Source organism: Ictalurus furcatus, chromosome 12 (assembly GCF_023375685.1).
Source record: "Ictalurus furcatus strain D&B chromosome 12, Billie_1.0, whole genome shotgun sequence".
NCBI classification, from domain to species: Eukaryota; Metazoa; Chordata; class Actinopteri; order Siluriformes; family Ictaluridae; genus Ictalurus; species Ictalurus furcatus.
This window is the reverse complement of record NC_071266.1, coordinates 15356166-15382241: the sequence shown is the minus strand read 5'-3', so window position 1 is coordinate 15382241 and position 26076 is coordinate 15356166. Positions and strand designations below refer to the sequence as shown.

General features: G+C 42.3%; 2 protein-coding genes across 24 annotated transcripts in view; both read left to right on the top strand.

The window, feature by feature from the left end:
- The window catches only part of ash1l (ash1 (absent, small, or homeotic)-like (Drosophila)), a 43948-nt gene extending 35628 nt beyond the window's left edge, over window positions 1-8320 (top strand). For 3 of the 6 annotated variants that reach the window (XM_053637126.1, XM_053637125.1, XM_053637124.1), the window contains 7 exons: window positions 8-94; window positions 187-277; window positions 468-606; window positions 2332-2504; window positions 2633-2799; window positions 5052-5487; window positions 5652-8320. In XM_053637126.1, coding sequence (XP_053493101.1) covers window positions 8-94; window positions 187-277; window positions 468-606; window positions 2332-2504; window positions 2633-2799; window positions 5052-5487; window positions 5652-5743 — 1185 coding nt within the window. In that variant the 3' untranslated portion in view covers window positions 5744-8320. Of the gene's footprint in view, window positions 1-7; window positions 95-186; window positions 278-467; window positions 607-2331; window positions 2505-2632; window positions 2800-5051; window positions 5488-5619 lie in introns of all 6 variants that reach the window. The other 3 variants (XR_008387165.1, XM_053637127.1, XM_053637128.1) reach the window with 3 other exon arrangements.
- A 2433-nt stretch (window positions 8321-10753) lies between these two features.
- Window positions 10754-26076, top strand: part of lrrc71 (leucine rich repeat containing 71) — a 19752-nt gene continuing 4429 nt past the window's right edge. For 2 of the 18 annotated variants that reach the window (XM_053637150.1, XM_053637141.1), the window contains exons 1-12: window positions 10754-11538; window positions 11738-11958; window positions 12179-12214; window positions 12408-12446; window positions 12534-12659; window positions 14472-14591; window positions 14921-14996; window positions 16377-16451; window positions 21258-21326; window positions 23574-23715; window positions 24004-24087; window positions 25030-25104. In XM_053637150.1, the coding sequence (XP_053493125.1) occupies window positions 11817-11958; window positions 12179-12214; window positions 12408-12446; window positions 12534-12659; window positions 14472-14591; window positions 14921-14996; window positions 16377-16451; window positions 21258-21326; window positions 23574-23715; window positions 24004-24087; window positions 25030-25104 (984 nt within the window). In that variant the 5' untranslated portion in view covers window positions 10754-11538; window positions 11738-11816. Of the gene's footprint in view, window positions 11539-11690; window positions 12215-12407; window positions 12447-12533; window positions 12660-13573; window positions 13801-14471; window positions 14592-14920; window positions 14997-16376; window positions 16452-21257; window positions 21327-23573; window positions 23716-24003; window positions 24088-25029; window positions 25105-26076 lie in introns of all 18 variants that reach the window. The other 16 variants (XM_053637157.1, XM_053637159.1, XM_053637154.1 and 13 more) reach the window with 16 other exon arrangements.

The window sequence follows — 26076 nt, the reverse complement described above, 5'->3', positions numbered from 1 at the left end:
CTCTCAGGTCTGGCAGCACTGTGACTGCATGCGTTTGGAGGCCGAGGTGGAGCATTATCTTTGTGAGCAGTGTGACCCTCGCCCGGTGGACCGAGTACGTCACTTTTTTAAACGCCCTGCTGCTTTTAAATTGGCAAAAACTTTCACAATGTTTAACTTCCTGCTTTTTTTTTTTTTAACCAATAGGAAGTCCCTATGGTGCCTCAGCCCAGTTACGCGCAGTCAGGTTCCATCTACTACATCTGCCTACTCCGGGATGAGCTGCTGCTACACCAGGGTACGTGTGTGTGTGTGTGTGTGTGTGTGTGTGTGTGTGTGTTTAAAGAATGTGGTGAGTGATCAGAGGTAGATATTCTGTCGGACATGCCGATGATTCCTAACATGTATCTAACTAGATGAAGCTATAACTTGATATACTTGATCTAGTCTACATTTCACACATGGTATTTGCATATGTGTGTGTTCAGGTGACTGTGTGTACCTGATGAGGGACAGCAGGCGCACTCCGGAGGGCCAGCCACTGCGCCAGTCCTATCGCCTCTTGTCCCATGTTAACAGAGACAAACTGGACATCTTCCGCATTGAGAAACTTTGGAAAAATGAAAAGTGAGCTCTTTTATTATCATTTTTAATATGATGTACAGTGGCAACGCTGTTATTATGGTGGATCCACCCACTCTGTTCCATTCTCATGCAGGCTGCTTAGGTAGGCTGCATTTTTGGATAGCATTTGTGCAAACTAAAGCCCGGTTTATACTTCTGTGTCAATGTGTATTCGCGATGCACAGAGGGGGATGATGGGTAAACATGGCACAGAGACGTGCTAATGGTCAGTCCTTCTACAAGCTAGCTCCGCATCGAGCGTCAGGCGATCGCTGTTTGGTTGGCGAAGAGGTGTTTGCTTCTCACACAGGGATATGATCGCGTTACTGCATCATATCACCGTGTTTATTTCTTTAAGGAAAACTACAATCGTGATATTGTGTTACTTTAAATCTCTACTGCATGACCTATTCAGTTTACATTCAAATGTTTTATGGATTTTTATTATTTGAATAAAAAATAAACTTGAAAAAAATATTTGAACAATTTGAAAAAAAAGTCGTTTTGGTGGAAAACATCATAAAGTCAAAAATAAGACAATTTTTATGAGATTCCAATTACTGCATTTTCCACACTATAAGTTGCAAAGGGTTATTTGTGCCACCTAGTGTGAAAAATGATATCTTCTAGAAAGGAATGACATTAGTCAAAAGGTATGGATTTACTCACTCAAGGTGCATACAAAAATTTGATCCAAACATGTTTTGGGTGAAGTATCTTTTAGAACATTTAGAAAATAAGGTGCAAAATGTCTGAAATTCCACCAATTGTTCTTACTTTGAATGTGGAAAAAATGTAAATATACTATTAGAGAAGCCTAGTGTCTGTTTTTCTGTGTAGGCCTGTTTCAGTTCATGAATGCACATACCACAGTTCCATTATCGCATTACATTTCACCTTTTAACAGAATACTCAAAATGTATAAACTTGTTTAAATGACAAAAAATAAATGTTAACTTCTCTCAGATAGCGTTTCAATTTTTTCCCTTTAAGTAGTTTTGACTAATTATTAAAAAACTAATCAAATTTTAAGAGTCTCCAATGATGACCTTCACCATGCAAACAGCACTTCTTGGTCATCTGACATGGCTTTTTGTGTTTTTGTTTTGTCAAAGTTAAAGCCCCACATTGTTCTAGTTACATAGGAAGATTGTAGTTTTGTATTACTGCCTATGAAAACAATTGGAGATAAATTAATTGTTCCATATGGCAACACCATTCAGTAAAGGGTTAATACATTATATAAAAATGCAAGGCTTTTTTAACAGCTGTATTTACATTCATTCATGGCATTTGGCAGACACCCTTATCCAGAGCGACTTACATTTATCTTATTTATACAACTGAGCAGTTGATGGTTAAGGGCCTCGCTCTAGGGCCCAACAGTGGCAGATTGGCAACTGGGATTTGAACTCGCAACCTTCTGATCAGGAGTACAGTGTCTTAACCACTGAGCTACCACTGCCTACATTAGAATGTCCAGTTTAATCCTGTAGGATTGTACACTTTATCTTTTCATTCAACAGACTCAGCGATTAATAAATCAGCGACTGATGGAATTGTGGATTTAAACACTAGTTACACTGAAGTGCTGCTATACAAAAGCTGCTCCTACTGCTGAATACAGACGAGTTAAAACTCTGCATCTGTGCAAAAAACTCCACCCTAATACAAAACAACCTTTCTTTGTCAACGCAGCGTTTTAACCACCTTCTGTTTTTCCTGCAGGGGTGAGCGGTTTGCTTTTGGTCATCACTATTTCCGACCTCATGAGACCCACCACTCACCCTCGCGCCGCTTCTACCATAACGAGCTGTTCCGAGTGCCGCTCTATGAGATCATCCCTTTGGAGGCAGTGGTGGGAACGTGCTGCGTTCTGGACCTTTACACCTACTGCAAGGGTGAGACATGCCTCCTGTGCTAAAACACACCTCAGGACATCTCTCTCTCTCTCTCTCTCTCTCTCTCTCTCCACACTCTGACCGACACAAACAGTCAAACTCAGTCTCTCTCTCCACCATGGTGGCAGGTCGGCCGAAAGGCGTGAAGGAGCAGGACGTGTACATCTGCGACTACCGGTTGGACAAATCTGCTCATCTTTTTTACAAAATCCACCGCAACCGCTATCCAGTGTGCACCAAATCCTATGCCTTCAACCACTTCCCCAAGAGACTCACACCCAAAAGGGACTTCTCAGTAAGTTTCTCTCTGTCAGTCTTAGTTTCGCATGTGACCTGATGTCCTGTGTAGTGTTTTTATAAGTATTATTATTATATTATATTATTATATTCTCTGAAGTACTTGTCACAGGTACGAGATGATCCTAATAAAAATTGTCTTAACACGTGTCCTTTATGTCGGATTAAACGATAAAGATCCTACGATTCAATAAAACGACTACATTCTCGGTCGAACTCAGTGTGCAGCGATGCAGGACAGATTTGTAGCTCTTCGACTGGAAAGCATGAAATAATGTCACGTTGTCATTCTAGTGTAAAAAAAAAAAAATGTTTGCAAGTTTAATTAGCGTACAAATTTAATTAGCTAGCTACGCACCAGGAAGCTGTAATCCATCCTCTAGTTCTTTCGTCTAGTTCTTTTAGTCCCGTCCTGTGCTGAGACATGTTATAGAACCACCCTTCTGTTATGTTCACATCCGCCATCACCACTACCGTATTTGTAAGTGCGGCGTGAGTTTTGTGTAATCCTGTGCCGTCCTCCTATTGGTGGATTTTAGATGAGCGTCGTAGCAGAGCTCTTGCGCTGATTTTAATCCAAATTTTCTGACTCTTCCCAACACCTTGCATTACATCACCGATCTCAACTCCTGCACAAAGATGATCCTTTACGGTGTGCGATTGTGTCTGCAACGATAAAATCGGGCTGAAAATCGTACAGCGTAAAGCCAGCTTAAAAATGTTTTTTCAGTGGTGTTAGGAACACCGACCCTTTGGTGATAGTGTTCCTTTCCCAACTATTCCAATAAATTGTCCATGTTCTAAATTAAAATACAGTATTTGTCCTAAATTAAAATACAGTATTTTGCTGAGTTTTTTTTGTGATTGTTGCAGCCAAAAATGCTCGCTTTTTCTCGAGAATTTGCGCTACCACTTGCTGAGTTTTTGTGCTTTTTTTTTATTAATTTTTTTTTGCATAAAACTACTTGAATCTGCAAAATCGCAATCGCACGAAACTGTTTTGCGCTGTCTTTCTCAGTGATGTTTGTTGGTAAATGAGACCTTTTAGCTGTACTCGTGTTCGACGCACATGAGGTCAATTTTGGAAAATAATTTCCATAATAAATAATTTTGGAAAATTCCAAGCTCCTCCGAATATTGTGGCGTTTCCTTGATTTTGTGCTTATTTCTGCGATTGCAAAATTGCGAAATCTTGGAGGGACTGGCAATCAGCTGGCGAGGCTGTCATTGAGAGCTGAAAGAGCTCCGTTATTCCACTAGGGGGCATAATAGAGCAATGAACTCATATCCATAAACTCCACTACTTTTTGTTAATTTTGTATTCTTTATTATCACTGTAAAATGTTGCAGTAACCATGTCTCTTTCAAAAAGGACCAGTTTACAGGTTTGACAACAACAGAGACTATATGGATTATTTCTTTATTTCTTTACCCAATTCAGTATTATGGGCTGTTTTGAAATGTATTCCAATTTAAATCAGTTCCAGCTTGTAACACTGTAAAATATGGACAAGCTCTGGGGGGGGGTGACGTATACAAACCACTGTATATCTACAGTATATCCATTTTTCATTGAGTTAATGGTCATTACATGTGTGTTATTGGTCATTAGACTTGACATCATTGACTAAGTGTAATAATGTGTCCTGTTACTTAATGACCCATGTTCAGACTGTTTAACCTCAGGTAAAGCGCTGTATTGTAAATAACTAGAGCAGAGAGTTCTGTTCTGTTCTGTTCTGTTGTTCCCAGAGTTGGGTGGGGTTGTTTTTTTTTTTTTTTGTTTGTTTGTTTTTTCTGTTTGTTTATTTAAAAGATGTCGCAACCCGAAATGAACATGTAAACGCATTGAAATATTCCGTGGCAGCTCTTATGCTTCACGGAAAAGTTGACAGCTGTCAGCAGTGGGCGACTGTCGTTCAGCACCGAGATTACACGTAGAAGACGAGGGAGAATGTGTCACGTAGGATAATTATCCTAATTAGGAACAACATACACTGATCTTGGCTTGAACACCTAAAGCAAATGACGTGGCGTTCATGGAACGTTTTCCCACGTCAGCATAATCCTTGGCAGAAATCGAGAACACGTTTTCGATAGCTTTTTTTTTGTCCTCAGTCAAGTGACCGTAGCCATGTTTAGGGCTTATTAGGTATAAATTATATTCTATGTATAAATTAGCAAGTAATTTCTCTTCCATCTCTCTCTCTGCTCTCTGTATTCTCTTTCTTTCATTGCTACCTCTCTTAGCCTCACCACGTTCCCGACAACTATAAGAGGAACGGCGGGCGTTCGGCCTGGAAGAGCGAACGCTCCAAAGGGATCGGGGCTTGCGATGAAGACCCGTCCCCAGGTGGGTCCTGCGACCAGCTGTCCTTCTCGAGAGACGCGGGAGGACACCCGAGCTGTAACCACGAGGAGTCCTCCACCGTGCTGTCCGTACTAGCACCACCACAGGAGCAGAGGAGAGCCGGCGAGGACGAAGACGAGGAGGAGGATGAAGAGTTGGGTGAGGAGGAGGAGAGGAGGGAGGTGGAGGAAAGCTCCACGGAGAAAGGAGGAGCCGAGGCGTCCCCGGTCTCCTCTTCACCGCTGCACTTGTCTGTTTTGGGACGGAGGGAAGCACAGAGAGAACGACTCAACAAGATCCTGCTGGACCTCCTGCATCGGACCCCCAGCAAAAACGGTGAGAGATTTTGTTCTGAAAATCTTTCCAAATTTCGAGAGTGATGTTAAAAGTGTAACAGTTCGAACACCCAAGCAGGCAACCTCTTCATATAGCGGAGACACTTTTGTTTTTCTTTCTTTCTTTTTTCAGTAGACTGATGCCGCCTTTTGTGTGTCCTGCAGTTATAGACGTCACTTATCTTCTGGAGGAGGGCTCCGGCCGCCGCCTGCGCAGACGCACGCTGGGACTGAGCGACTTTGTGAGCAGGAAGTGATGGCATCTGGCACTGCAGGTCATAAGCAGACAGCAAAAGGAAAAGATGAAAAGAACCATATGCAGGAACAGCAAAAGAGGGATGACGGTCTGAGAAAGGAGAGATGACAGCTCGGGGCTTAAAGGCTCTCCCTTTCAAAACATCTGTCCTCCATTTTGCTCTATTTTTCCTAAAAGACAGACTAGTGTATGTGCACAGGATATGAGGTTTGTTTGTTTTTTGTTTTTTGTTTTTTTTGCCAGCAATGAGAGAATTATTGCCTTGATGCGTTTTTAAAAAAAAAGTACGTTGCAATGACACATGAACATAGGAATATGTACTATTTAAGCCTGTCACTATCGTATTAACTGTCTTTCCGTTTCTAAGGCAACAGAGGTCAATGTTTTTTCAAGGTGGTACTACATAGAGAAAGAATGAAGCCTCTGAGAATGGACTGTAAAGGGTGTGGTGGGGGGGGGGGTTAAGGGGGGGTATGGCCATGCAGTTGGACAGAAGAGGAGACAAAGACAGAGACCAGCACCTCTTAGTGGATAGAAATCCATATTTACTGAGAAGTGAGAAGAGGAGCAGCATAGGATGTGCAGTGTAGCGCACATGTACACTGCCCCTGTCGACTGAGAGGAGAGAAGAGAAGAGAAAAGAAGGGAAGAAAGCAAGCGGAGAAAGAGCTAACTGCACTTTTTTCTAACACGGACATCATTTGCTCCTGGAGGTGTACACTAACACTCGTCACGGTATCGGAAAGATGCTGTGCGTCAAAAAAAACAAAAAAAAAGTACATTATTGGTTTTTGTTTGTTGTTCGGTCATACTGTAATTATATTAGGGTTGGCAAAGGACAGGATGGATGGGTTTCTTTATTTTGTAAACGTGGAACAGTGGCGTGTTGTTTGGGGGGGATGATGGGAGGAGGCAGGGGGAGATAGCTATATCGTGTCTTTTTTTTTTCCTCTCAAAAAAGAAGAAAAGCTCTGAGCTTTTTGGTGTGTGTGAAGTAACTCGCCCTGTTTTCTTTTTTTTTTTCGATTTACCAGCTCAACGAGATGTTTAACCAGTGGGGGTGCACTGACTTTAACTGTAACGCCTTAGAATGATCTCAGTGTGTGTGTGTGTGTGTGTGTGTGTGTGTGTGTGTGTTGGAGCGCTGCCCTGAATGTATGTAGCCTGTCAGAAGAAAATGTCACATAACTTTTAGGAAAAACTTTTTAAAAAATTTAAATAAGGGTTTGATTTGCAGTTGATGATTGGCCAGGAGAAAGGGGGGAGGGGCTTCTTTGGGTGTGTGTTTTTTTTTGGTTTTCTTTCTTTTTGTTTCTTGTACTGTGTTGTAGATGGCAAAAAGACAATATTAATACTTTATTTTATTATAATTTTTTTTTTGCCCCATGCAAATGAGTTGTTTTTGGATGAACTGACAAAACCGACAGAGAAAGACGGGGGGGTTGGGGTAATGACGAGAGGAAGAGATGTATATGATGTGCCAAGCTATGTATATATGCAGACGGGAATATGTGAGAGATGTCTCCAAAAAAGCAATATCTTGATAATGGATTTTTTTTGTTTGTTTGTTTTTGTGTATTGTATTGTACAGGACTCAACCCTATATGTATTATTATTATTATTATTAATTATTATTATTATTATTATTACGCCGTTTGTATTGGCACCATTGTTCATTTAAGCTTGGGGCTTGAGGAGGACGTGGCTGAACGTTAAAAAAAAAAACCCGACGACGGAAGAAAGAAAGTAAGCAACTTGTCCAAACTTTTTGTTGACATAGGAGGAAGGCGAAATGGACTCGGCGACCCCAGACCTGACAACTGTCATTTGTAATTATTAATTTTAATGCTATTATAATTATTATAACTTTTGAAGGGGGAGGGGAAAAAGTACTCCTCGTTACTTTGCTGCAAAGTGTTGAACACTAAAAAAACAAAACCAACGTAAAAATGTAAAGATGCTATTTTGGAAAATGGCAGAAACAAACTAAACAAGAGGGGAAAAAAAGAAATCTATCAGCTGACTATCATGTTCTTAATCTTTTCTTTTTTTTCCCCATCTAGATTTGGGGGAGGAAAAAAAACAGCTCTTTTTTTTTTCTTTTTGTGATAACAGTCATAATTATAATGCTCGTATTTCTTGTATTTGTGTGTTTTTGTGTGATTTGTTTAGTTATTTTAGACAATCACAAAAATAACATGCAAGCATTGTATATGGACAGACTGACAGACATTTTGTGTTGTGTACAGTTTGTCGAAACTTTTTCCACTCTGGTTTAAAGTTTGTAATTATGATTCTAAAGTCATGAAAATGCTGTTGGTTTTTACTTTTTTTGTTTTGTTTTATATTCTATTTGTTTTGTTTTTTTGTTTGTTTGTTTTTTAATAAAAAGCACTACATTGTTGTGAATATACCTGCCTGTTGCTCTTACATTTAGCCAAGAATCATGTGATAATTCTTTACTAGGACATAACTATTGATACTCAAGGTATACAGTCAAAGCATATTTTAATTGTATGGATAGTCAATTAATACATCTGCCAATAAAGTGAATTTTAACTATTGCATAGAGCATTTACATTGTGTACCGTTATTTGAATTATTGGGTGTGTCCGGAAGCACAGAGTCGTGTCCCAGTTGAATGTTTGTGTACCAGCTCCGTTGTTCACACGCGCACACACACACACACACACACATCCTTCGCTGTCCTACATATCCCGTAACGCTTTGGGTCAGCCAGCCTGAAAAAACAGTGGAGAAAGGGGTTTATTAATGAATATACCTCGTGAATGTGATGTCATGATGCTTATTTGTTAGTCGACTAGTAAGATAGCCTTCCTAGCTAGTCGAGTTTGTATACATACTGCGAGTGCTCTGGGTTTTAGGTTATGAAATTGGGAAGCTATTATAAACTCTCACAGCAGCACCCATACAAAGTACAATAAGAAGAACTAGCGAAGCAAAGTTTCACTGGAAATGTAGGTAAACAATATTCTGTGCACTATACTTTATACATTTTCCATCTTTAATGGGTATTACCCTTTATTCAGTGCTTGGACCCTGATTGTTGCTTGAGGTATTCTTTTAATATTTTCTAATTATTTTTGATTATTGCATTATTTGGCTGGTGTAAACACAAACCATTCATTCTGTTGACCCCAACAGTACTTTTTCATCTCTCCCGGTACAGTTCAGGCTTAGTGACCATGTCAGTAACTTAGCAGTGTGGTGATGTGTGATGTGCTTCAAAGCCCATCTCAGACCATTTACTTACAGGTACCTATACGGATACCAAAGTGCTGCCTTAAAAGACTTCTGAAACAGCAAACTTCTGTTTGGGACACACCTAGTCATACAATCTGCTAGATGATGCCATAGGATAGAGTTGTATGGTTCAACACTTTCAGGTTTGACGTTGGCTTTAACATAGACTCTGTCCAAGGTGGAATAGAATTTAATTTAACCTTCTTTATAATTTATCCAAGGTCTTTCAGACACCTTGGAGACATAGTGTTATTGGACTTAATTGCTGTTCGAACTAGACATTGATGGGAATGTCAGATCATTTGGCTCAGCTCGCCAATAAAAGCTGACTCTTTCATCTCCTAAATGGCTCGTTGCTTTTTTCTCTAAACCAGAGTTTTAATTAGTGATTGTTTTACTTTGCCTAACTATGTCTGAAATGGTTTAACTCTTACTCGACTTTCTTTTCTGGTTTCTACGACTTACACCAATCAGCCATGACATTAAAACCACTAGAAGGTGAAGTGAATAACACTGATTATCTCATTACAGTGACACCTATCAAGGGATGGGATATATTAGGCAGTAAGTGAACAGTCAGTTCTCAAAGTTGATGTGTTGTAAGCAGGACAAATGGGTAAGCGTAAGGATCTGAATGACTTTTACAAGGGCCAAAATGTGATGGCTAGACGACCGGGTCAGAGCATCTCCAAAATGGCAGATCTTGTGTGGTGCTCCTGGTATGCAGTGGTTAGTACCTACCAAAATTGGTACAAGGAAGGATAACTTGTGAACCGGCAACAGGGTCATGGGCACCCAAGGCTCACTGATGTGTGTGGGGAGTGAAACTTAGCCTGCCTGGTCCGATCCCAAAGAAGAACTACAGATTGCTGAAAAAGTTAATGCTGGCTCTGATAGCAAGGTTAAGAACACACAGTGCATCACAGTTTGCTGCTTATGGAACTGCATAGCTGCAGACTGGTCAGAGTACCCATGCTGACCCCTGTCCATCTAAGAAAGCACCTACAATGGGCGCATGAGCATCAGAACTGGACCATAGAGCAGTGGAAGAAGGTGGCCTGGTCAGATGAATCACGTTTTCTTTTACATGTGGATGGCCTGGTGCATCTGCATCGCTTACCTGGGGAAGAGATGGAACCAGGATGCACTATGGGAAGAAGGCAAGCTGGTGGAGGCAGTGTGATGTTCAGCTGGGAAACCTTGGGTCCTGGCATTCATGTGGATGTTACTTTGACACGTACCACCTACCTAAACATTGTTGCAGACCAAGTACACTTCATGGCAACGGTGTTCCCTAATGGCAGGGGCTTCTTTCAGCAGGACAATGTGCTCTGACACACTGCAAAAATTGTTCAGGAATGGTGTGAGGAACATGACAAAGAGTTCAAGGTGTCGACTTGGCCTCCAAATTCCCCAGATCTCAATCCGATCGAGCATCTGTGGGATGTGCCGGACAAACAAGTCCGATCCATGGGGGGCCCCACCTCGCAACTTATTGGACTTAAAGGATCTGCTGCTAATGTGTTGGTGCCAGATACCACAGCACCAGTCCAGCACAGTCCATGCTTTGACGGGTCAGAGCTGTTATGGTGGCATATTAGGCAGGTGGTTTTAATGTTATGGCAGATCGGTGTATATGTGAGTCGGCTCTCAACGTTCGAATAAAAGAACCGACTCGTTAGCAAACGACACATCACTCTTAAAATGAGATATTTACATAGCGTTTGTGTTGTGAGATGTAGTTGGGGATCACGAGCAAATTTTTAATTGTTTACTCTTGAGATGTATTTGGAACAATATTACTCTGAAGTTAACAAAAAAACAACAATATTATTCTGAATTTGATTAAACCCGCGGAAGAAATTAAATCTTATCAAAACGTTTCCGGAAACGCAACCGGACACACCTCTCCGCCAACCAATCAGCGTTCACCTCAAGACCGCTCGACGCACAGCACTGTCGCAGATACGCACGGCGCGCTTACCCATAATCCCCTTCTCTGCGTCGGGACACAAATACGCGTTAACGCAGAATTATAAACCCGTAATAAACAGGCAAGCTAACTGCTACAACTCTCACAATAAAACTTTTTAAATGAAGAATACTTGCAATCATTTTAGCACAACATACCGGTAGTACTAGCATCTCACTACGGGTTGCTATGCGATGCGTCATTTCCGCCATCTCAGGGAGACAGGCTGGTGAACCGCAGAAAACGATGGTTGTTATGGCAACTGAGACATATCGCCTGAAACCTTCCTCTGTCCAAGGAAATGTAGTCCTTTTTATATATATATATATATATATAAACAAAACGAAGTGTATAAATACTTTTTTAAAAAAATATATAACAAGAATAAGAATAATAAGAGTTGGCGTGCGGAATTTGTAGCAGGCGACACTGTTAAATAGGCTTGTGTATGAAATAAACAATAATTTTATTTTACTTCAAAAAAGCAATGAAAAAACGGATGGAAAAAGTCAGCAAGGAAAAAGGAAAGGAAGTCGAGGAAGAGCCTTCACATACTGCAGGTTGTTTTTTTTTATGTTTAATTTAAACTTATATACATAATTATATACATACTGCTCTTTTAGCTTTATTTGTTCAAGACAATACAGGTGAATAGGGCCATTTTGGGCCAAAATTATGTGGACATCTGACCAACACAACCTTATGTGTATAGATTTATTCCCTATTTCCTGTTATAATAAGCTCCACTCTTCTGGGAAGGCTTTCCACTAGATTTTGGTGTGTGGCTGTGGGGATTTGTGTTCATTCAGTGAGGTTGAGGTCAGGTGCTGATGTTGGAATGTCGAGGAGGCTCCAGTTCATCCTAAAGGTGTTCAGTGGGGTTGAGGTCAGGACTCTCAAGTTCTTCCACCTTCTTCCAACCTTAACACACCATGTCTTCATGGAGTACACTTTGTGCACTTTGTGTCATGCTGGAACAGGTTTGGGCCTCTTAGTTCCAGTGAAGACACTCTTCAGACAAAAACATTGTTGAACAGTTGGTTGGAAAATTATTTCTTTATTGTTTAACCAAGAAAATAAAAATCCAGTCCAATGTAAATCCAACATTTTGGGAAAAATCCCTTTGTAAATAGCCTTCGAATCAGGAGCAGGAATAGACGTGTAAATTGTCATGAATGCAGGTCATACTTATATTTTCAGAGTGGGCGGAGCTTAATCCTTCAAAATGCGATGGTTGTGAGTAGACAAACAACAACAAAATAAATGCTTTTCTGTTGATTTTGAATATAATTACTACAATTTAAAACATTGTATAGATGCAATTTGAAAACTTCTTTGAGCAGAATTGTTGTTTCTACTTGTAGTGTCTTGCTGCAAGTATAAGTGGAATTGATGACTTGCTCATTATGCTTTACTCTCTAACTTTTAGTACTGAATATACAAGACAAGTGTCCTGTCCAAAGCATAGGTAAGTGGAAGACTACTGGTTTTATCCAAAACTTTTAAATTCAGATTGTTCTGGCATCTTCTATTAAACTTTATTTTCCGCTCACAGATGACTACCAGTGCTCAGGCAATCTGGAAGTGGATTTCCCAGAGCTGTGTGCTTTAGTTGGCCTGAGGGAAATTCCTGAAGTGAGACCATTAACAGCAGCACCACCTTCCTCAGAAAGAGCAATGGGTATAAATGATTAGTTTTCAACTCTCTGTGACGAATGATGAATGATGAATGCTGTCATGATCATGATATGCTCTTTATAAAAACATTACAATGCAAGTATAAAGATCTGGCCGGTGCTCTGGTTTTTATGCAGCAGCTTAGGTATCAGAGAAAAGGCCACTATAGACAATGTATTCACACCCTATAACCTATAAAGACCTTGGATTCAGGACCTTGGAAGATATTGACCTTGCAATTCTAAGGTTCTGTCTGTCTGCCAAACATAAGTTAATGTTATGAATGGTATTTATGTGCCACTGCATACATGTAAGAAGGTATACACCCAATAAACTCTCGTCGTCCAATTTATTAGGAACACCTGTAAACCTGCACATTCATGCACTTAACTAATCAGCCAATCATGTGGCAGCAGCACAGTGCATGAAATCATGCAGATACGGATCAAGAGCTTCAGTTAATGTTCACATCAAACATCAGATTTTGGAAAAAAAGTTATGTGTGAAAATCTGTTGTGTGAGAAAATCTGTTGTGTGTGAAAATCCCAGGAGATCAGTTTCAGTTTCTGAAATACACAAACCAGCCCATCTGGTACCAACAACCATGCCATGGTTAAATGCACACTTTAGAGATCACACTTTATTACCATTCTGATGTTTGATGTGAACATTAACTGAAGCTCTTGACTTGTATCTGCATGATTTCGTGGTGTTCTGTGGTATCTGGCACCAAGACGTTAGCAACAGACCCTTTAAGTCCTGTAAGTTGCGAGGTGGAGCCCCACATGGATCGAACTTGTTTGTTCAGCACATACCACAGATGCTCGATCGGATTGAGATCTGGGGAATTTGGAGGCCAAGTCAACACCTTGAACTCTTTGTCATGTTCCTCAAACCATTTCTGAACAATTTTTGCAGTGTGTCAGGGTGCATTATCCTGCTGAAAGAAGCAACTGCCATTACTGAACACCGTTGTCATGAAGGGGTGTACTTGGTCTGCAACAATGTTTAGGTAGGTGGTACGTGTCAAAGTAACATCCACATGAAAGCCAAGGTTTCCCAGCAGAACATTGCCCAGAGCATCACACTGATTCTGCCAGCTTGCCCTCTTCCCACAGTGCATCCTGGTTCCATCTTTTCCCCAGGTAAGTGACGCACACGTACCCGGCCATCCACATTAGACAGGCTAGACTTTGCTCCCCACACTCATCAATGAGCCCTGGGTTCCCATGACCCTGTCGCCAGTTCACCAGTTGTCCTTCCTTCGGCCACTTTTGGTAGATACTAACCACTGCATACTGGGAACACCACACAAGACCTACTGTTTTGGAGATGCTCTGACCCGGTCATCTGGCCATCACAATTTGGCCCTTGTCAAAGTCACTCAGATTCTTACCCATTCTTGCCCATTTTTCCTGCTTCCAACACATCAACTTCGAGAACTGACTGTTCACTTACTGCCTAATATATCCCATCCCTTGACAGGTGCCACTGTAATGAGATAATCAGTGTTATTCACGTAATCTTTCAGTGGTTTTAATATCATGGCTGATCAGCATATATTAAATACTTATTTCTCCTCATTGTATTCATCTACTACACTCTCTCATACTTCTGGTGCTGGTTAGAGCTATTAGATTAGGTGTGGAATTAAACTCTCCATGTGGTAGATCTCTAGCAGGACAGTAAGCCCTTTAGTTTATAACTTATCATTGTTTTTTTTTTTAAAAAAAGAAATGCCTAGCATATTTTCAGCATTATAGCATGTACAAACTGTATGCTGACAATTTATGACAACCCATGTATCTCTGTTTAGAGAATATCCAAGATCAGATTTTCTCTGAAAGCTGTATGACAATCTGGTCTCCTAAACCCCGCCTTCACATAGAACTGGAGAACGAGGACTCTCTGAGTATAAAAAGAGTCCGAATATCTGGTAAGGCAGATAATAATATGCATTTATACCAAACTCTATAAATACAGCATTATGCTCAACATAATGCTCTGTCAGTTCATTATTTCTATACACTGTTTTGAGACCATCTTTTAATGCCACTGTATAAGCCACTGTTAAACAGTTCAGGTTGATACCTAGTCTTGATATAAAAAAAAAACAGACTAGCTAACTGTGACATTAGACCAGTGATTTGGCATCTGTATCCTAAATCTTCAAAGGAAGACTCCTGCAGATTGTATTGTGACTCGGCACCCATTTTTTAGGGGAATCATACAAACACAACTGCTGTGATCTGTGTTATTCTCTAGGATGGAGGGTGGATGAGGCAATGGCTCGAGTGCTGAGTAAGACATTACCGTCCCTCGGCAATCTACAGAGCCTAGAGTAAGTAGTTGTACAAGTGTGTCTGAAAAGTTATGAACTAGTGAGGATATGTCGATCTGCAAAATCCTCAAAAACATGATACAGCGGCTGAGAAAGTGTTCCGAGGGTAAGGGTGATCATGTAGAGCATAGGTTTTAAATAATAAATGCAAAATTAAGTATATGTAGTTTTACTCTCATTGGTTCCTGACTTTTTGAGAGAAATGTGGCTCCCTATTTGTAGTAAAAAAAAAAACAGACAACAGGTCCAAGACCCAATATCAGGCTACCACAGAGATCTAAAGATATATATATGAAAGCAGGCAAAAACAAGCGTTGCATGTCTCGTGTCTTTAGAATCCCTTCTGGTATAAATTGGCCTTAAAGTGCACTGAGGCAGCAGCACTGCCGCTATGAGAAGGAAGACATGATTGGACAAGTCCCACTGCCACACTTCGACATGTAGCGGAACGCCTTCCCAGAAGAGTGGAGCTTATTACAACAGCAAAGGGGGAATAAATCTGGAATGAGATGTTCAACAAGCATATGTGGGTGGGATGATCAGGTGTCCACAAACTTTTAGCCATATAGTGCATTTGCAACACCTTCTATACAATGAATATCACAGGCATACAGTGCATACAATGCATATCAACGCATCACAGCTTTCACATGAATGCTCTGTGCACATTCCAGACCAATGTAATTTAACCATGCCCACATCCACCCCTAAGCAATTTTAATGATTGATGGGTATATATATAATATAATAAAGTTTGTGCGTTTCACAACATATGATTAGACTTAGTATGGCTTATAAGATAAACATAACTCTTCTCTGCAAACGCAATCAGCTTACAAATCTTGTGATACTTGATATGCATGAAGTGGGCTATTCTCAACATGTTTTAAAAAGATCTAAATTTTTTATTACATATTGAATTTATATAAATAGCTTACTGGTAGAAGTGGGCGTGGCTAAATTTCAGTGGTGCAGAATGTGGCATACAGAGCATTCAGAAAGATATACTGATAACAGAACGTTGGTATTCATTATATAGAAGATGCATACGAAGGTTTTTTTTTTAAGACTGGGCTGACTAATTTTTTTAAAACTTTTGTTAGAAAGTTTATTGAATTTAATAATCATATGATGTTCCATGCATGATGCATCAGTCATGTAGTCAGTTGTATATAATTACATGGTGAGTGAAGTAACCTGTTTATTCTGAATAAATAGCGCACTATGAATTTCGTTCGTCACATTCCCTGCTGCACCGAACACACAAGCACTTTCATTTCTGACAACGAAAATAACAACTGAGCACAAACAAAACAATTGCAGTGCATTATGTATTATGCTAAATTGTGTTTTATGTATGTTACATGTTATATTTTACAGGATGTGGCAGATTGGATTGACTGACACCATTCTGACCTCCATGAAGAACATAATTTCTATGTGCTCAAAGCTCAGGTGAATAAAGCAAGGCACTGCTTGTATGCTGCTGGTCCCCAGTGAACTCCAGTCAGAAGTTTGAGTACATTTACTGTTAAGTTCATTCAGCTGATTCTTGCATCCTTTACTAATCAACCTATGACTTCATAAAAGCCTTACAATATCTATTCCCCTCCTAAAAGTACAGGAACAGACAGTCTTAAAGGTAAATTAAAGTAGATAACACTTAATATTTGGTTGCATATCCCTTGCTTGCAGTAACTGCATCAAGCTGGTGACCCACTGACATCACCAAACTGTTGCATTCTTCATTTGTGTTGATTTTCCAGGTTTTTACCGCAGCCTCTTTTAGTTGTTTGTTTCGGGGGGTTTCTCCCTTCAGTCTCCTCTCAGGTGAAATGGTGCTCAGCTGGGATAAGGTCTGGTGATTGACTTGGCCAGTCTAAAACCTTCCACTTTTCCCGCCTGATAAAGTCCTTTGTTGAGTTGGCAGTGTGTTTTGGATCATTGTCTTGCTGCATGATGAAGTTCCTGCCGATTAGATTGGATGCATTTCTCTGTAAATTGGAAGACAGATTGTTTCTGTAGACTTCTGAATTCATTGTGCGGCTTCCACCATGAGTTATGTCATCAGTAAAGATTAGTGAGTCTGTTCCAGAAGCAGCCATGCAAGCCCAAGCCATGACACTACCTCCACCATGCCTCTTTGTGTGCACAGTGAGCTTCTTTAATTTGGATCATGAGCAGATCCTTTCTTTCTCCACACTTTGGCCTTTTCATCACTTTGGTAGAAGTTAATCTTGGTTCCAGAATTTTTGTGGCTCATCTCTGATGTTTCATGTCTGGTTGTTAGTACATCAGTGGTTTCTTTCTTTTTCAGGACATTCCAAATTGTTGTATTGGCTATGCTTAGTACTTGTGCAATGGCTCTGATTGATTTTCCCTCTTTTCTCAGCTTCAAAATGGCTCAAACCAAGAGTCGACATTCAGAGACTGGTTCATTTAGACTGGTTCTGCTCCTGTGAACAGTGTCGACAGAGAAGATGAAAAACGTCTTTAAAATGATATACTATATCATTATAAAATATATATGTGTGTGTGTGTGTGTGTGTGTGTGTGTGTGTGTATATATTGTGGCGACAGGCCAGTGGTCGGTGCACAGGAAACCAAGATCGCTCAATTCTAATGGCTAAATTCCCTACACTGGTGGAGGATGCGGGCATGAGCGCAGACACACCCACGTAAATACTTAAAAGAAAAACCACACGTTAAAAAAAATATTTTTTTTAAATTATAATTTGAGTGGATAGACAGATGGACACAGGGAACATGGACCCCACGCTGCAGCGTCTCATGGAGACTAGCCTCCAGCAGCAGGCCACAACACAGCAGTTCGCCCAAAGCCTGCGAGTTGCTACCCAGGAGCTACTGGCCCTAAGAGCGGCCCTGCCGTTCCAGGACTGTGGCCGAAAAGCCCAGCACCTTCTCCCCCGCCTGACCCCAGAAGATGACATCGAGACCTACCTCGAGACCTTCGAACGGGTCGCCCACCAAGAAGGCTGGGGCATGGAAGCCTGACCGCGCATCCTCGGCCCGTTGCTCTCCAGAGAAGCCAGCACCGCATACTATGCCCTCTCTCCAGAAGATGCGACGGACTACGGAGAGGTAAAGAAAGAGATCTTGGCATGGTATGGCAGAACTTCCTACCCAGCGGCAACGGACTTCCATCGGTGGAGCTACCAGCCAGGGGCCCAGCCCCGTGGTCAAATGAACACCCTCCTGCGCCTCACCAAACGGTGGCTCCGCCCTGACCAATGCACCGCTGCCGAGGTGGCAGAAAAGGTGGCCATGGACTGATTCCTGAGAGCTCTGCCATCCCCAGAGTGCCGAGCCGTGGGAATACGTGCGCCCGGAACCCCCAAGGAGCTGCTAACTGCCCTAGAACTCGCCCTGCCCCTCTTGGAGTTCGGCCGGGATGGGCAGCGACCCCAAAGCCCGCCCGGAAGGGGGCCACCACATTGGCCCGACCGCCAGCGCGCTGCCAAAGGAAAAGAGGTCATCCGAAACCGCCCCGCCTATGGGACACCCCAGGAGGAGTCCAGGCCGATGAAACTGGATCGGGGGACGCCGAAGGAGGGTCAAGACTCCGGGCCTGCTGGAGGGGGCCCTCACACTCCAGACCCGCCAAAACCAGTCCAGCGAAGGAAGGAGGCCCCAGCCCAGCTGGCCTACATGGCCTGGGGCAAGAAGAACGCTGGCCAAAGGTAAGTCACACACACCCCCTAGCCCACTCTCTTCTGTATTTCAACAGGTGAGCTGCCAAGGGAACTTCGGCCGGGAGCAGAAAGAGGATGACCGCCTGAAGCATTGCTGGGCCCAGGTGCGGCAGATTGACGGGGTCAACCAAAACCCAGAACACAGGCTACCCACCACCTACTTTCTAGTCAGAGGAGGCCTGCTATACCACCGAGAAGATTGACCAGATAACCCCAATAGTTCAGGAGCACATGCGAGCCACCCAGGAAAAACAGAAAAGGGTGTACAACCGTCCCACGCAGCCCTGGGAGTTCCAACCGGGCGATCGGGTGCTCCTATTAGTGCCCAGTAGCTCCTGCAAGTTCCTGGCCCGGTGGCAAGGCCTGTACACAGTCCTCGAGTGAAAAGGCACAGTAAACTACTGCCTGCAACAGCCCGGTAAGTGAGCAGAGGAAAAACTCTACCACGTGAATCTGCTGAAGAATTGGGTAGAACCAGCGCCGGTAGTATCGGCATATGCGGCTCTGGACACAGATCACGGCAAGGGTACCTTGGTAGAATTGGGGGAAGATCTTACCCCCACGCAAAGACAGGAGCTAACCGAGTTGGTGGACCAATTTTCTGATGTGTTTTCTACCTCCCCAGGAATCACGCAGCTGGTCCACCACGAGATCAAGACCCGTCCAGGAGTAGTGGTAAGACAGCGGCCCTACCGTGTCCCAGAGGCCCGGCGCAATGATATCGAGGAAGAAGTTGGCCGAATGCTGCAGGACCACATCACAGAGGAGTCCAACAGCCCCTGGTCCAGCCCCATTGTCGTTGTGCCGAAGCCGGACGGAAGTATGCGACTTTGTAATGACTTCCGTAAGCTGAACCAGGTCTCCGAGTTCGATAGCTATCCCCTCCCCGAGTGGACGACCTCGTGGAGCGACTGGGAAGGGCCCGGTTCATATCTACCCTGGACCTAACGAAAGGCTACTGGCAAGTCGTGCTGGCACCGGTTACACGGGGTGCCCGCAATGTTCCAGCAGCTGATGGACATTGTCCTGCAACCCCACTGTATGTTCGCGGCCGCCTGCCTGGACGACGTAGTCATCCACTCCTCCTCCTGGTCAGACTACCTGTTCCACCTGGGGGAGGTTCTGAAAGAACTCCGGAAGGCCGGGCTGACAGCCAACCCCAAGAAATGCCACCTAGGGCTGACTGAGGCACAGTACCTGGGCTACCATATTGGCTGGGGTATGCTGAAGCCACAGGCGAAGAAAATCGAGGCAGTGAAGGACTACCCCCGACCCACATCAAAGAAACAGGTACCTACCAGGGTATTACCGCAGGTTCGTGCCTAACTTCTCCTCTATAGCTTTTCCCCTCTCAGACCTTATGAAGAAGGGCTAGCCGGACCGGGTGAAATAGTCTGCGGAGGCAGAGCAGGCATTCCAAGGCCTAAAGGAGGCCCTCACCAGCGCCCCAGTGCTTTGCAACCCAGACTTCGCCCACTTATTCACCATACACACAGATGCCTCTGAGACCGGGCTGGGCGCCGTTCTCTCGCAGACCTTCGACAGAGAGGAACACCCGGTCCTCTACATCAGTCGAAAGTTGTCCCCAGCTGAGAGGAAGTATGCGGCCGTGGAAAGAGAGGCCCTGGCAATAAAGTGGGCCATCGAAGAGCTCCGATACTACCTGGCCGGTCGGCACTTCGTCCTGGTGACAGACCACGCCCCACTGCAGTGGATGGCCAAGGCCAAGGACACTAATGCCAGGGTAACCCGATGGTTCCTCTTGTTGCAGGATTTCTCTTTCCAGGTCCAGCACCGGGCGGGGGCCCACCATGAGAATGCAGATGGCCTCTCACGATGGGGGGTGGGGAGGGGGTTGTACTGTGGCGACAGGCCAGTCGCTGGCGCACAGGAAACAAAGATCACTCCTCCCTCGACTGCCGCGGTGGTGCTGAAGAGACAGTGCCGCTTCCGCGTTACCAATGTTTTGGACGGCCAGAGAGCAGGTGGCAGCGGGGCGGGGCCGCCGACACACCCACGGCTCGTGAATGGTGCACCGCGCGGAAAGAATTCCACCATCCAGCGGGTGAGGGGAGAATATAAAAGGGGGATATTCCACTCACAAGAGAAGAGAAGGATCTCCGAGCATGTGCGCAAGTATCTGGCATGTGTTAAGCGATATTTTGTGACACGTGCATGTCCACTAATCTCTGTTGTGTGTTTTTCTGGTTTTCAGACGAATCTGACGCGAGTGAAGGCTCCGCCCCCTGGCTATAACCGAAGACGGCTGAGACCCTCACTGCCCGATCGCACTTCAACACACACGCACACACACGCGCGCACCCGCACTCCCCTCACCGTCCGTCTTAAATAAAGATCCCTCCACGAACAACACTAAAACGGCCTCCTGTGTGTTCTGTGCTCCGCCCACCACGGACTAAATTCCCTACAAAATATATATATATATATATATATATATATATATATATATATATATATATATATATAAAATATTTGGACACTTTAACTAAAGACTTTATTCCTTGTTCGATGTTCTTGTCTGTGGCAGGACGGTTGTTTTGGAGGGAACTCCAATTCCAGAAAACAGTTACCATATTCTCCTGGGAGAGGACAGTATGTAAGTGTCTTTGTGTCACACTCATGTGCACATACATAATAAATGTAAATATTAAAAAGGTACATGGCTCCATAATGATAATGAACACACTATTTTTGTGATCATGGCATATACTCAAAAACAAGACATGAGGTTGTTTTGTTTATTTATAAAAACTAATGTCAATTTAAATAAAAGCACAATGCTGTGATATCTAATCAGATCAGCTTCCTGTAGAGTTCCCTTACAGATAGTTATAAAGATTTTTTTATTGGTAAAATTAACAAAGCTGAAAGTTTTTTTTTATTTAAAATTATATTTTCTGTTTTCTCTATGATTTTACAGTTTGTCAACATTTTAGTGATAGTGCCATGAATGCAGAGAAGTGCATATTGTGTGCATGTTTGTGTGGGTGTGTGTGTTTTCATGTTTCAAATGTTCACAATCGTTTAAAACCATGCAAGTAGTTAAATATACAGCTATAGGTTAATGCAGAAATCAAAAGGCATTATTATGTGTAAGATTGAATGTAATAGTTTGGGCGAGCATGTGGCTTAGTGGATACCACGTTTTCCTCGCACTTCCAGGAATGGGGGTTTGATTCCCGCCTCCGCCCTGCATGCGTGGAATTTGCATGTTCTTCGGGGGTTTCCTCTGGGTACCCTGCTTTCCTCCCCCAGTCCAAAGACGTGCTGTAGACTGACTGGCAATTCCAATTTGTCCGTAGTATGTGAAATGTGTGTGCGATTGTGCCTTGTGTTGGGTTGCTACTCCGTCCAGGGTGTCCCCCACCTTGTGCCCCGAGTCCTTTGGGATCAGCTCCAGGCTCCCCGTGACCCTGTGTAGGATAAAAAATATAGAAAATGGATGGATGGTAATACTTTCAAATACCTGATAACCACCAAATTGGAAAAGTATAGTCTTTATGTCTCCTGAACTATGCTTGACCATATTACAAGCAAAAATATGTTGTTTAAGTAATGAGTTTCTTTGCAAACCCTGATTATTTCCATGTCTGCTTCGGTTCCAACTGTGACAAGCAGTTTTTTAAAAAAACATCCTTGCTATAGGATCACCTGCACATTCGTGCAATTATGCAATCAGACAGTCATGTGATAGCAGCGCAATGCAGAAAATCATGCTGATACATGTAAAGAGCCTCATCAGAAATAAGATTGAGGAAGTTATGTGATTTCAGTGACTTGGTTACTGCATGACCGTGGCATAGTTGTTGGTGCCAGACGTGCTGATTACTGCTGATCTCCTGGGATTTTCATCTGTAGAGTTTACACAGAACGGTGTGGAAAAAAAACACCTAGTGAACGAAAGTTCTGCCAGCAGAAGCACCTTGCTGATGAGAGAGGTCAGAGGAGAGCAGACAGACTCAAATAACCAACCGTGATGCGCAGAAAAGCATCTCAGTACACACAACATTTTGAACCATGAGGTGGATGGGCTACAACAGCAGAAGACCAGATCAGGTTTCACTCCTGCCGAGAGTCAAGAACAGGAATCTGATGCTACAGTGGGCACAGACTAATCGAAACTAGACTTGAAAAACAAGTGCAGATGTACGGGTGTTCCTAATAAAGTGGTTCGTGTGATTATGTAGAGTCAGTGGATTGTTTGATGATTTTGATATCATCTTTTGAGAGCAGGCCTAAACTTCAAGCATGAAATGAAGGTTACACGAGACCTGACCTCTTGTGAGGTGCAAATTTGATTACAATATTATTTAAAAATTATGTAAGTAAATCAGGTAATGAATATGTTAATATTATTTTAGACTTATAACGGATTTAGATGAATTACCGTGGCGTTTCAATTCACTTACATGCACAGACAAATGCAGTAAGATGTATGGGTGTGCATTTTTATCTCACAACTGGTGTGGATTTAAATGCTGATTGAAATAGAAGCTTGTTCATGACTTTAAGATGCTTTCTGTGTGAACTGGTCTTCCATAACGGAGGCGTTTATTCTTATTTAATATAAATAAACATCTGATAAAGTAATATCTGTTCAGCCAACATTTGGTTGAAGAAGCATTTTTTTTTAAATGTTATAAAATGGGACCAGATTTATAACACTGTTAAAAATACAGTCTTATCCCTGCATCTGCTTGTTGATGTACAACCACGAAAGTAGCCGTATGACGATGTTAACCAGCAAATTGCGTTTGCACCGTCACAAAAATAGAGCATGCAGTGTTTAAATAGATATCTATTGTTTCTATAATTTTTTATTTGGTGTCATTTTCTCTGCTAGGATAACACACCTATCATTGCGAAACAACTGCATAGGAGAAGACGGAGCACGTCTGATTAGTTTAGCGCTCTCCAAGAATCTCCAGTCACTCAACATGGCCTTCAATGCTGTTGGCGATGCGGGTGCTGTTTATCTTGCACAGGTGCTGAAATTTACATCATTCACAACGCAACATAATGACAACACTTCTGCGCCCACGTTCATGGATTTTCATCTTACGTTTTAATGTGATTGTTTGTTATAGAATCATATTATCTTAATCTGTTCTCATTTTTTTTTGTAATTGACAAAGTGGTTAATAAATATGAATGAATGAATGAATTAGTTTAGGTCGCTTGGCAAAATGTACATTTTGTTCTCTCCTGCGAGCTTCTGGCTGCCTAATAGCCAACTGTCACCTCTCATCCTTTTCTAAATTGGTCTTTTAAAGGGGCTGCGTCTCAATCGCACTTTGTTGTATCTCTCTTTGGCCAACAATCACATAGGCGATGTAGGAGCATCCCATCTGGCTCAGGTACACCTTCAAACATTCTTACATTTTTATAGTATTAAGGGCATAATTAGTGTTCTTAGTGAATTTCTCGCTCCATGTTGATGAAGAGGTAGTAGTGCCACGCTAATATTGCAAACTGACTGACAGGAAATGTGTGTTAATTCTTTGCCTGTGTAATAAAGATGACCTGCAGCAGGTAGAAAATGGCCATGAACAACTCTGAGAGAAAAAGACATCAAGTCCTGCTGGTCACAGGCCTTGATTAGGGACTTAAAACAACAGCTGCGAATGGAACGGCAACAGCATTGTGACTAGTATTACACATGCGCGACTTTAACTGCTACTTCATGACATTCTACTGTAACCGTCTACTACAGGAGAATAGCTTATTTGCCGTAGTCATTACAACGTGACAGATTAGGCAAGAAAATGTTATGCTTTATGGTATGTGACCTTGTAATTGCATCAGTATATGATTGTACCATTAGTCTTTTATTTAATCTGTGTTGATATTTTTTAAACTTAAGAGTGGTTCTACGAAGTTGGGCAGGAGATCTGGATGGTTTCTGATTTGTCTCAGACTGCCAGGCCCAACACTAAAGACTCCTTGGTAGGAGTAGTTGAATTGTAGGGACCAGACAGGGATTGGTTGTGTCACTAGTAGAAGAAGGAGACAGAGATGGGAATTTATAGGAAGTTAACTAGGAAGAAGTTGGAACTTCAAGTGTGGTCTCTTTCCCAAGCGTAAGGGATTTCATAACTCCATTTAAAAGTCAGGAGGAGACTCAGTGACAAAAAAACGCCCTGCACACACATTGCATAAATGGACAATCCTGTGAATTTGGATTTCGACTTGCTGTGTGTGAACTCGCGTCCAAAAAAAGCGGTCAATATTGTTTTGTTTATATTGGCTTCCTCCACTCAGGATTAAGTCCATACAGGCCTATCTGTCGTTCTCTGTAGGTGATTGGCCCATTTGCTCTGACACATGAAGAAATAGTCGAGAGGAGGAGGCAGTTGAAAAGGAAGGACCAACTGGTGAGAAAGAACATGCTATTTCTAGTTTCTAATATGTCATGTTTACAGCAGATAGAAAAAGTCTGCACACCCCTGTTAAAAATGGCAGGTGTAAAAAAAAAAAAAAAAAAAAAATGAAACCAAGATAAATAATGTCAGAACTTTTTCCATCCTCAATGTGATATTACAACGTATAAACATTAAGTGAAAAATGATCAGAAACATTTTAGGGAAAAATAAAAAGTTACAATAACCTGGTTACATAAGTGTGCACACATTTTTATAATTGGGGATGAGGCTGTGTTCAGAATCAACCAATCACATTCAATCTCATGTTCAAAAGTAATTATCGTACAGCTGTCATCAGTGAAATGATTCTGATTAACCCCAAATAAAGACCAGCTCTTTCTATAGATTTTCCTGACATCATCAGCTTACAAAGCATGTACAGTATGTCACTGTTGAAATGTTTCGATCAGGAGAGGGGTATAGAAGAATTTACAAAACATTAAATGTACCATGGAACACTGTGAAGGGAAGCAACAAGAGAATCACCGCATGTGACAATCTCACATGTCTGGGCTATGGGGTAGGGTGGCTAGAGGGACGCCCTTTCTCACAGATAATATGCAAGTCCAACTAAATCACCCCAAACCATGTGGCAAAATGTGTTATGATCTGATGAGACCAATTCCAAAAGGTATAATAATTCCATATTTCCAAAAGGTATGTCTGTCCAAAAACAAAAGCACATCACCAAAAGAACACCATACCTATGGTGAAGCATGGTGGTGGCAACATCGTGCCTTGGGCTGTGTGGAGGGAATCATGAATAGCTACAAAGCTAGCTGAAGATGAAAAGGAATTTCACCAAAGTATACATCCAAAACAACAAAGCAATGGCTTAACCAAAAGAAAATCAATGTTTTGAATAGCCAGCCAGAGCGCAGACCTGAATCCAACTAAAAATCTGTGGAGTGACCTGAAGCGAGG